Source organism: Macadamia integrifolia, chromosome 4 (assembly GCF_013358625.1).
Source record: "Macadamia integrifolia cultivar HAES 741 chromosome 4, SCU_Mint_v3, whole genome shotgun sequence".
In the NCBI taxonomy this organism is placed as follows: Eukaryota; Viridiplantae; Streptophyta; class Magnoliopsida; order Proteales; family Proteaceae; genus Macadamia; species Macadamia integrifolia.
Window position 1 is genome coordinate 22,241,612 of NC_056560.1, and position 12,504 is coordinate 22,254,115.

At 38.1% G+C, this 12,504-nt stretch overlaps 2 protein-coding genes across 2 annotated transcripts; one reads left to right on the forward strand and one right to left on the reverse strand.

The window, feature by feature from the left end:
* Nucleotides 1–783: 783 nt before the first annotated feature.
* Nucleotides 784–1,196, forward strand: LOC122075536 (40S ribosomal protein S26-3-like). Its single transcript, XM_042640597.1, is given in 2 exon segments — nucleotides 784–886; nucleotides 889–1,196. Coding segments are annotated over 2 exon segments (375 nt in total). The 3' UTR covers nucleotides 1,161–1,196.
* A 198-nt stretch (nucleotides 1,197–1,394) lies between these two features.
* Nucleotides 1,395–1,980, reverse strand: LOC122077408 (V-type proton ATPase 16 kDa proteolipid subunit-like). Its single transcript, XM_042643354.1, has one exon. It carries the CDS (start codon nucleotides 1,905–1,907, stop codon nucleotides 1,410–1,412), a length of 498 nt encoding a protein of 165 aa, XP_042499288.1. The 5' UTR covers nucleotides 1,908–1,980; the 3' UTR covers nucleotides 1,395–1,409.
* Nucleotides 1,981–12,504: the final 10,524 nt, after the last annotated feature.

Sequence of the window (12,504 nt, forward strand, 5' to 3'; positions counted from 1 at the left end):
CTAGCACGGAGCACCGGCTCTCTTCTAACCTCTTTCAACTCCTCTAAGCACTGCCTCTCTTCTATTCAAGTCATGACGATAACTTTTTGGTTTCTGGGCACCCAATGGGAATGGGATCTATTCAAATCGCGTCTACCTGTTCCAAGGGGCCCTCCCACGGTCACATTTCCGTCCATACCGATCGACTTTGAGAAGTTATCCCTCAAAGCGGAGCATAAACCTAAGTTGGAGCCTGAGAAGAAGGATAACTAGTGAGGTAAGTTCTCCCACCACCACCCCCACCACCCCCGGTTTCACCACCACCCCCACCACCCCCGGTTCTGCAACTCTGCAAATTTTTTACAGTTCTCATTATGGGCAGGAAGTTGTTTTTATTGCAGGAAGTTGTTTTTATTTCAATAGTAGCTGTTGATGTGGATTTTGAATTTTACTTCCAATGGTAGAATTACCCGATTGTATTGCCCCGATCTTTGGCAAGAGTAAGGAGATATACCAGACTTGTATTTTTCTCATGTCAATTTGATCAATTTTGCCAAAAAAAAAAAAAAAAATACGGAGTACTTCTGCCTTCTCAGTTCTTTTCTTCTGGATCACCTCCAAGGTGGCACCAACATTCGACCTTGAATAAGGCTTCATGGTAGCACGGCGCCTTCTCTTGATTTATGTGTTTAAGTGATCCATCCCAGACTAAGAAACCCCCCCCCCCCCTTTCCCTCCCTCCCTCCCTCCCACAGAAGTTAGCTGCGCCGGAAGGAGATCGGATCTTTCTGGTTCACATCCGCAATGACGTTCAAGAGGAGAAACGGGGGACAAAACAAGCATGGCAGGGGCCACGTCAAATTCATTCGCTGCTCCAACTGCGGCAAATGCTGCCCCAAGGATAAGGCAAGCAACGATTCCTTGTCTAGAACATCGTAGAAAAGGCTGCGGTTCTTGATGTTCAGGAAGCTAGCGTTTACGATGCCTACAAGCTCCCGAAGCTGTATGCTAAGATGCAATACTGTGTCTCCTGCGCTATCCACTCTCATGTGGTTCGTGTGAGGTCCCGCACTGATGGCCGCAAGCGTGAGCATCCTCAGCATTTCAGACGCAGGGATGATATGGGAAAGCCGGGACAGGGTCGACGCCCACCTGGTGCTGCAAATCCTGTCCGCCCATGATGAGTTTTTGTTCTTTAGTTTCTGGATTTTTTAATTCTGTAGCGAGGATTTTTTTTTTTTTTTTTTTTTTTTTTTTTTTGAAGCCAATCTAAAAAAGATTATTTCAACTAGACACCACATATACAAGTCTTTCAACTTGGTTTTTATCACAAATGAATAAAAAATCAAAGACAATCTGAATCCGTGGGTCTTTCCCTCTACTATTAAATTATAACAGCAAGCTTCAAGATAGGCACTGCTTTGCAATCTTCAGTCTGCCCGAGATTGGCCTGCTCGGAAGGAGAGAATGATACCCACAATAAGACCATAGCGGGCAAGCGCTTCTGCGAAAATGAGGATGAGGATCATACCAACAAAAAGCTTTGGCTGTTGCGCATTGGCCCAGACTCCAGCGTCACCAACAATCCCGATCGCCATTCCAGCAGAGAGGCCAGCAAGACCACAAGCCAGACCGGACGACAAGTGAGCATAACCATCAAACAGATAGCAGGACTTCGCCTTAGGGTTTATTCCTGTACTGATAATAACAGCAATAATCAAACCATAAATACCCAAAACTCCAGCCATAACAACTGGAACAATCGATTTCATAACAAGCCCAGGCCGCATCACACCCATGGATGCAACACCGACGCCACTCTTCGCAGTACCATACGCAGCACCCATGCAGGAGAAGACGAGAGCTGCAGCGGCTCCGAGGAAGCCGAAGAAGGGAGCTGTTTCATCTCCGCTGAAAGTTGAAGACATTTCTGCAGAGATCTGAAGAAACCCAAAAACTAATCAGAGATCCAAATTGTTTCTCAGCTGCTCTGCTCTCTCCTCTTCTTCCTGTAGCGAGGATGTCAACGTACTTGAACATGGATTAGTATTTCAATTTTGCAGCCGAGTTTTGTTGACTACATTGTTTTTTGAATTTAGGGTACTCAAATGGAAAAAAGTGAACATTTAAATCTTCTCTCTTAATCAAATTTTGGTTCCCTAAAAGAAAAAAAAGTGTTTTAAGTTTTAAAATTTTTTTTCTTAACGGATCGGATCGGATCGGCCGATCCGGATCAATATCCGATAACCTAGAAGATACCGATACCCATCTCAGGATCGATCTCAGCCGATATCAATTCGATCCGACCAATCCGATACCAATACTTGATTCCATGATCCGGTGTGACCCATCCTATGAAGAAAACCTAAAGGATAACCAAGCATAGTAAGCCGTACGAAAGGATTAACTCTAAAACATTTTTCACATGGGATAAATTACTCTGTGCATTTGGAGTTGAGGAAAAAGATAACTGTTCTTTGGATATATGTACTTTCTCTCCGTCTGGAAGTGGAATGTTTATCCTTGTTCCAATTTCACATTCACATCGTGAATCATCTCAGTCAAAAATCTTCTCGATCATATCCCTCATGCTCGAAACATCTTGAATGGAAAAATAGTGGTTTACAATCTAGTCCAAAGCTGAAGTTAATTCTCTAGCAAAATTTTCAAGGTCAGCTTTCCCACTTGACAGATCATTACATGTTTGGACAAATTGCAGTAGAACTGCATTGAGTTGGAAACTTTTCCATTGGAAAACATGAACTGTGTATCCTGAAGGTGTTGCTGGACTTTTATATGGTAAAGAATTACCATTCTCTTCTGACAGGATTTCTGGCGTATTATAATCCATTAAAGATAGGTTGGTTAATACCTTCAATAAGCTCAACTATTTTAAAGATTGATTTGTTGAGATTTGACTGGAGCTGCTGGTTGCCAATTTCCTTGGCTGAGATGTTAATTTCTGATGCTCCATCAAAAGAATCAGCCAACGGAGATGTATTTGGAGGTCTCCATGAGATAGAGCCACTAATATGTGTGTGTTCTGCTGCTTCAGAATGCCTTGAGACTTTCTTGTAATTGGAAAATTCACCGCGGTTCACACATAGCAATGCAGAATCCCCTCAAGAATTTCTTCAGGATTTTTTTGTTGTATGATTTTGCTCCAAAATCATCTTCGCAATATCTTGAATCCAGATAGGAGACTTCCCATTGAACATTTCCAATCTTCAATTTATGTGATCCTATGTCATTGTATAAACTATTTTTTTTTTTTTTTTTTTTTTTTTATCATTAAGAAATGATAAATTTTACATGTAGCATACATTTAAAAAGAGAGGGAAAAAAAAAGACTTTACGCTTCGTTTGGTTGCAAGGGGAAATTTAAGGGAAGGAAAATGAAATTTTTGTACTTGAAAAAGAAATGCTTGTAATAATTACCTTCAGTGATCCAATGTGATAATATAAACTACTTAATTTTCTTAACTATTTTTAGTAATGATACATTTTACATGTAATTTTTATTTTACATATTATAGCAAGGGTTTTGGATGCAAAGTGAAGTGAGATTTTATAACAAAATATGGAATGATTTGAAGTTAATGTTATAATCACACGGGGTAATGATTACATACAAATTTTTTTTTTTTTTCTTTTGAGTATGAAAATTTCACTTCCTTTCCCTTTTATTCTCCTTGTAGCCAAACATAGCCTTAACATTTTTTTACTTGAAATTTGAACTCAAATGTTAGATTAGTGTCATTACCTTCCTTTTCAAGTTTCTATTTGCTTCTTGAAGCATATGTTCCTGAGAATTATATAAATATAAAAGGATAAGGTTTTTTGAGCTAGTAGAGTACTATATATACACCTTCACAAATTTAATTTTTTTAATGGAGAAAATAAAATTGTCCTTTCCATGCCAGGCAAAGCTGGGTATGAAAAGACACAACTACCCTCGCAAGCTAGGTATTTTCATGCCCGGTTGTGTTTGAGCATGTGAACTGGGTTCCTTTGCCTTCTTTTAATTATTATTTTACTTTAAAATTTTTAATATAATATTACATGTTAAGAGATGCAGTATATTCTTTTGGCTAGAGCCTCTTTCCAAATATAAAAAATTAATAAAAATAAGTGTTTCATGTGGGTGATTCCTACGTGTATATGAAGGTCAATAAAAACGCATGGAACAACATCTACATACGAAACGTTTTTTATTTCCTAAACCGATCTTCTCACTCTCATGTGTCTCATGGTACAGGGGTTACACATAGAAACCATTTTTCTAATAAATAAATGGAAAACAAGGAACAATTTTGCAACCCGTTGACACAATAAATGTGCGCAGTAAAGTGGGTTGCAAGGGGTGGATCCATAGTACCCCTGCATCATGTAATAGTGTTAGGACTAGGCGTCTAACATTTGAAGGGAGGCGTTTCTGAAATGATTGCCACGGTCTCCTCCCCCACTTTTTTAAGGAGAAAAGCAAAAGGAAATCCTGACATTAATTGGGTCCCTCTCTCCTCCTCTACTTTTTGAGGGAGAAAAGCATAAGTAAATCCTGACATTAATTGAGTCCCCCTCTCCTCCTCTACGTTTTTGAGGGAGAAAAGCAAAAGGAAATCTTGACATTAATTGGGTCCCCCCTCTCTCTATCTCTCTAATCAAAAGCTGGGACAGTCGGTAAATGTGGACTAACGCCCCTTTGCTTGTGTGTCTCATGTCACCTCCCATGTGAATGTTACACCCAGAAACGCCTCAACAAACCCCTCCTCCTCTCTGCAATATACCACCGGGTACAAAAGTACCCGCCGCCTTGCAGAGAGAAATTCCCCAGTCCTAATCTTGTCAATGTACAGAGCAGCCTCTCACCTCTTCCTTCCTTTATTTATTTATTTTTTTTTCGATTTGAATTGTACTTCGGAATGTTAGGACTCTTATGTGGGCTTAACTGATATTGATTGACCCATTGGGTCTAAGAGAATAAGGACCACTCTAATTAGGAAACTTCTAGCCCTATTCTAGTGTGGAAATGGAATAGGGTTTAGGAATTCTATTATATATAGAATACTGACGGTCCCTGCAGTTATTACTTTTCATAATAATATTTTGGGAGCACTGCTTTCTCACAGAGCTAGTGTAGAGACAGAGAGAAGATCCCATAGTAAGAGGCTGCAGAAGATCTCAGTAGAAGGACCCATATTGCGTAGTTCTTCATCATAATTCGTGGTACAAGCATCAACCTTTGAGGGTTTTTTAACCCAAACTTATAAAATCAAGCGGTCCTTGAGTAGGTAAATGTTTCTAGGGACCATGTTGCATCACTAATTTGCATATGTTCTTCCTAGTACTTCCTTCTACTCATCAGTTATGATATTGTGGTCAACGTCATCATCTGCCATTAAAAATAGGGAATACTCATTACTGATGAACAAACGGATTGGTCATTTACTCATTACTGATCCAACAAGTGGATTGATCACTTTTATGTTGTCTGAATGAGATTCTAAGTTCTAACCACTACCAACCCTAGGATTAAACAACCCCCAACCATCGATTAAAATGGTGACGTAAACCATTTGCAATGGTCGACTCCTACATATACTTCTCCATTCTTCTTTTTTTTTTTTTTTTCATGGTACAATTGATCTTCTCTGTTCTCATTCTCTTTAGTACTTAATTGATCTTCTCTGTTCCCATTCTCTTTAGTACTTGAGGTTTCAAAAAGCTCTCTCATCTCTTATCTTTTCAAGTAACTCTTCTCTCTTCTCTTTCTTCCATTCTTCTTTTGATAGAACTTTGAAAATTTGCTTTCAATTCATTATTCACTCCCCTACTACAAGCAAAACTCTTATAATTGATAAGAAAATAAAAATCAATTGAAATCCTAAACTAAACTTTTCTAGGGCTAAGATTACATATGAAATAAAAGGAAATTAATCTAAGATAATCCTTAATTGACTTAGATTCTTTGGCACAAACAAATTACCAAAAATAAAGAACCAACTAAAGATGAAAGTGGGCTGTTGAAGAATGTATGACATAAAAGGCCTCCAACCAAAATCATCCTCACATGCCCTTTCTCTTCCAAACCGTCCCAATGCTCTATGCCTTCATGAATTCCATCCCAAGTGAGGTGAAGTGGCAATATTCCAATAATAAGAAAAGATTTGGAAACTCCAAAACGTGGCAATGTGAAACGTCCAAATATTTCACCAAAAAAAAAAAAAAAAGGTCCCAGTATGGAAACATTAAATATTCTTCCATATAGGGTCCCAATATTAAATATTCCTCTATATAGGGTCCAACTAATGGTACTTCAATATTGGTCTCAAAATCAATAGCTTACCCATTAGAAAAGTAGGAAAAATCTCCAACTTTGAGGATATTGGGCACTTTATAAATTAGATAATTCAACATGATCTCCAAGATTAGATCATCTTGATCAACATGGAATGTGGATCTTCTTCAACATAGTAAGTTATTAAACAAGTGATATGCTACCATAATTTTTCAAAATTGACTTACCTTATATAAGTCATCATCCCAATATATTGGAGATTGTCCCATATGAGGCCAATAGGCTTAGGATCTCTATATATAACTAGATCAATATTGTGTCTTTTTATTCCAGTTTTCAACAAGCTCCCATCTCTGAAGTAACCGTTCTCTCTTTTCCTTGTTTCATTCATCTTCTGATAAATGATAAATTTTTAAAACTTTTGATTTTTTTTTTTTTTTTTGCAGGAGATGGATTCTGATCTTCAAATTAAGTCCGAGGATCATCCTGTTCCTCCTCAAGTTCAACCGGCCGAGTGTAATTCATTTACAAGTCTTGCTGCCAATGTTGATGCTCTTAGGGTTAGCATGTGTTAAATTGAGTCTAACTGTGTTGATAGCATGAAAGAACAATTTCGAGCTCTCAATAAGCGTTTGGATGTGAGGAACGACAACTTCCTTGCTAGGTTAAAAAATTCTAATGGTGATGTTGCCTCAGTGGAATGGCTGCAGAACAGTGAAGGGGAACTTCCAACAAATCCACCAGCGACAAGGGTGGATTTGAAAAACTGCGAATGAAAATGAACTTATAAGGCTGTCCAAATTCTACAATTTACCAATGCAGCCAAATAATAGAGAGTTACATAGGCTTAATGTGAACTTGTCAATCAGTTTGTTTATCGCGTTCTCAAAACTTTTATGTATTCATCTTTTGCTATTGCGTTTAAAGAACTTATGTCTCATAGTTTCTTTATTAATTGGTACTTAGCAGTTTCATTTGCAGTGAATCTCAAACTCGAATCATCGATATTATCGAACATAGATTAAAACTCGAAGGGATAAACTGATGATGATACACTATTTTTTTCTATTTCCGATCCCAAAGTAGTTCTCCTCCGTCCTTCTGATATGTATCTCTCTTTCCATTTTAGAATCACCTGTTACGATAACTATCCTAGCGAATCCGATTGTTTCTACAAGAAATCTTCGAACCCATTCCTTTCATGGTAACTACTATACTTCAAATTTCTGTCTTTGATTTCATTACCAATGATAGTTTTTTTGAGATCTACTGCAAAATCTCTTATTCCTCCCCCTCCCCTCTCTTCTCAGACGAATTTGATATTGCTTACATCCAATACATTTTCAGCCTTCTCTTTGTGGTTGGTTATCAAGCTGAAAGTCTCAAATTTGATAGTTGGATGATCACCAGAAAATGTCAAGAAGTTACAAGTTATACCATTTGGTTGATGTCTCTAACCTTGAATGGCTGGCTTCTAAGATTTCACCATTATGTTAAAATTTCAGGTTACAGGACTGAAATTATCATGAGTTTGCTTTGTTACTCTCTTATCATTCACCTTTGAGGAATGGAGAAACAGCTGAATTCTTGAAAGTGTTAATGCTACAACTTCTGCTTTATTTGACCACTGTTTGAGAGTTGATGCATGAGCCAGTGTGCCCAGGTCTTGCCCATAACTACCTGGCGGAGAGGATTCAACGGTTTTGGACGTCTCGCTTTTTGCGTCTTTGTCAGCGTCTTGTTCACCATGCCTTTTTCAGAAGCGTTGGATCTTCGCTTGGATACATGGTGCTTGCTTAGGTAACTATGAGCCGACCTAGGTGATGGGTATTCAAGAGAAGAGTCGAATCCGGCTAAACTTGGGTTTATTATATTTTAAAATTTGCCATTTCTCCTAATTTAAACGACCCCAAAATTATTATCCAACAGTTTATATAAAAAAAATAAAAAAATTACTATCACAGATGTTTAAGAAAATTTTTTTTTGGACAAACCTCATATCAAATTACATGTGAGGGTATTTCTAAACCATGTACTTACACCATGATGAGGTTTTTTCCCTTATTTGTTCAATGATCATTGTTGTTCAAGTAGTTATACTCTTCTAAACAGTTTTCTAAGTATTCTAACTATAGATGAAGAAATTAAATTAATCTGAAGTTTAATATATGATTAACGATTAAGTGGATAACATGATCAACAAATTTAGATAAATTTAATTGTCACATGCATGATAATTAATTATAATGTGGTGTGAAAAAAGTTTTAACAAAAGTGTATGTTATGGGAATTATGTTTTAACTATTTCGATTTGTCTGTTCAACTTTTTTTTTTTTTTTTTTTTTTTTTTTTTTTTGTGGATCTGTTCTAAATTATTTTGAACCTAGCGTCGGGATATTTAGGAGGCTTTCACATCGTCAGACTTTTACCACCTTTCATTGTTAAAAGGGCATTCAGAATAGATGTTTTTATCCATTTTTATAAAATTTTTATCTAAATTATTTGTTTTCACTCGGAATTGCGAGAGTGGATGGTAATGTCTAGAGTAAAGGTGTTAATTGATCGGGCTCGATCGGGCCTAATCGAATTTGAACAATTACACCCCTTGCATTGTTATCAATCCATTTAGCTAATCTGACTTACATTGTGTGGCATGGCACTGCTTGTTTTTGATCGATCAAGCTCGAGCCTTTATTGGGCTAAATGGACCTTAACATGACCTTATAGGCTACAAGACCATTTAATTATAAATGGGACTTACCAAAAAATGGTCTAGAAAGTGTGGTTATAAGGAGATACCATTTGAATCTTCATGTAGCGGACCCAGTAAATTGGGATAATGTTTTAGATATTATTGTTGTTGTAATTTTAACCAGGAAAAAAAAAACCTTTATAAGGTGGAAAGTATAAAACACAAGATTTATCTTACAATCATTTCTAGTCCGATGCAAGATACAATATCGTTACTTTAATTAGTTAATTAATTACGAAAAAAGAAAAAAAAATAAGAAGAAGAAAAGAGAGAGAGAGAGAGAGTTCCTTCCACCGCCAAAGGTTTTGGATTCCCTTTCACATCAAGTGAGGAAGAATCAAGCTTTCAAGTTTTGGTCTTGTATCCATCTTATCATATTGGTATCGGTTGAGATTGATCCTTGATCTTTAACCAATATGAATCGATTGCCAGTATCATTTTAAGGGTAAAATAGTAAAAATACTGTACTTTTTTTTTTTTTTAAACACGAACAAAACTGATCGATACTGACTGATTTGATCCGATCCGATTCAGATATTGGTATCCATATCGGCTACCGTCCCTTGAATCCTTGGGAAGAACCCAGTAATCAAGAGTGGAAGTGGAGGCAATGGACAGGCCAGGTGATGTGAGGAAGTCGTCGACGACCGACGACGACGACGACGACGACGGGCTCTAAATAGTTTATTATTACGGTAAGTTTTGTCAAATTAAGGGACAGGACTGGTTAATCGCCGCTAAACGCTAAAAGCAGCGTTGGTTAACGCTTTCACTTGACCACGCCCAACCCTGTCTCCCAAGCCCAGACGTCTTCATTGCCTTCTCTCTTTTTATGACTCGGCCCGCTGCTGCAAAGGACTAAGAGAGTCCAGACTCTGGAGACTTTCCTTTTCCTCTTCTCTTCCATTCTCTTCCCAAAAACACTATTCTGCTCCCTATAAAAGATGTGGCTCCACATAATGTTGGAATAAAGTAGTTGCAAGTGCAACAGCCAAAACATTCTCGTACCCATTGATAAACATACGGGGTGCAGCAGCCAGAGTGGGGTATGTGATTGCCAATGACAGAGAGGTGATCATGGATACACCAAGTGCAAATTTATCCATCAAGTTATCCTCTGTGAGATCATGGACCTCTGGGCTGAAGACTGAGCCATTGTCATACACAGACAATACAACAAGACCATAAGAAAAAGGTCTGATTCCAATTTTTGCAAGCAGAGCAGCCTCAGAAGATCCCACCTTGTCACCCTTCTTGATAAGCTCAACAGGGGTGATGATTTCAAGAGTACCCTAGTTAATCTTGGTTGGAATATTGAGCACCTGAAAGCAGATGTATCGGAAGTGAGAAACAAAGGAAGTCAGTCTGGGAAAGTAGATGTACAAGTACCATCATGCAACAAACCTCTTAGGTAATCGGAAGACAACAGCTCAAGACATGAGGCCACTCTTCAGCTTGATCTGGGACAAGGTTTGCAGATATGAGACATTTTTCTGGTTCATTGTAGCCACTCTATATTGTTCTGTTCACTGCATGGCTATTGAAGCCACATTGACATACATTCACTTCAAAAGTCCACTCAATAGGTTGACTAACTATTGGGTCATCTATGTTGAACACGAGTTGGGCATGGTAGCAATCAAAGAAATGGAATTCCATTCACCTAGGTCAAATCAGAATTGTAATAAAGATGCAAATGATGTTAGTCAGAGAAGTGGTTGAACCCACATCCTAGGTGGACAGTGTTTGGCAAGTGGAACAGGTTAGCAATGCAAGCCACAACAATGCCAGTTATTTCATCTCAATTACTAAAAGAAAGCAAAGAATTCCTTGGCCAAATTGGGGAATCTAAAGCAGAAGCAGGAGCAGGACCAAAATAGCAATCAAGACGGTTCCAGACATGGATGATCAGAATTGAGAAAACCTACAGACAGAACTTCAGTGTTTAAAATCATCAATGACATAGGAGAAGAACTAATCAATAGTTACAAGGTAGCTAAAGTAAATGATGTGTGCTGTTACTAAGGACCAAGCCGTAAACAACTTCGGATCCATTTCTCCCATATTAAGCCCTACAAACTTACATACAAGAGGCCATACAATATACAACCATGAAATTATTTAGGAAACCCCATTCTAATCACAGAAACATCATTACAATACAGACATGGACTTGTTGAATTAATTTGGAGCATTAAGAACAGATAAGGAAGGAGCATTTTCAAACCTTACAATACACATCCAATACCAAAAAATACTCTCAAGCAAGGCAGCTGATAAGTCATCAAAAAGTTTGTGTAAATAATGGAATGGTAAGCATTGCCCATTTGACGTGTCCCAAATGATATGGGTGCACGTCACACACCACACTGCCAAATTTTAGGATTAAAAAATGAGACTATTAAACTTCAAACTTAAATCTCTCTATCAAATGAAAAATTCGATAGAAGTTAGGAAACACAAGAATATTTATGGAAGGTTGAATTGTAGGGCTAGAAAAGTCATTGATGCTAAACAACTCAGGAGGAAAAGAAAGGCCTGTAGCTGATCCAACTGCTACAGTAAGCATCAGAATTGTATTTTGAACTTGGGAAAGGATGAGATGCATCACTCGATCTGTTTGCATACTCTGTACTTTTGGATCATTAGAAGAGCATAGAAATTGAAACAAAGCCACCAATAAAGAAACGAAATCAACCAAATCAAACCATGAAGGAGAAAAAAATTGGGCATGTTCCAATACACCTGAAGTTGGAAACCCTTCCCTACCCTACAGATTTAGCAACTTTCTTCTTCTGCTCCTCCTCCATTCTTTCCTAATCATGACGAAGGAAATGACAACCAACCAGTTCAAATGCCAAATGCCATGGATGGAACATGGAGCATTTGCCTTTCCCCTCTTTCTCACAGGATCAGGCTAAATCAGAAATCCTGAGAGGAACAAGGCTGTCAGGCATGAATTCGCGAACCACGATTGGTTTTAGCTTTAGCTTCTTGAATGAGAATCCCATTGCCATCGGAGATCTCTCCCTTCTTTACCCACATTAGACCACCATTAGTGATCCTTCTTCCATCGACAAGCAACTGGCCCCTTCTAAACTTAGAACCTCCATAACGACTCCCACTTCCAGCTCTTAACCTCAGCAATCCTTCATGTTTCTCCTCCTCCTTTTGTTCATGATTATCAGCTACCGCAAGATCCCCAAGTCGTCACAGATAAAAAACCGTCTCTCTCCCTCTCTCAGACTTTTCAAGCAATGAATCTTTATAATCAACAGGGAAAAAAATGAAGCTGCAAATAAAAATTACCTGTCCAAGCAAAGGGAAGTTTGATGCTTGATCGTTCTTCGGCAAGATCGGTGGGTGGAGTGTTGCAGTTGCAAACTCTTCCTTCCCTCTTTCGTTTCTCTATCAAATACCAATACGTATCTTGTTTCTTAAACTCTTCTACCAAAAAGAGGGTTTCTTAAAAGTA

What these genes read in the sequence shown, in the direction of transcription:
- LOC122077408 (XM_042643354.1), bottom strand. Translation starts at nt 1,907, where the DNA reads ATGTCTTCAACTTTCAGCGGAGATGAAACAGCTCCCTTCTTCGGCTTC.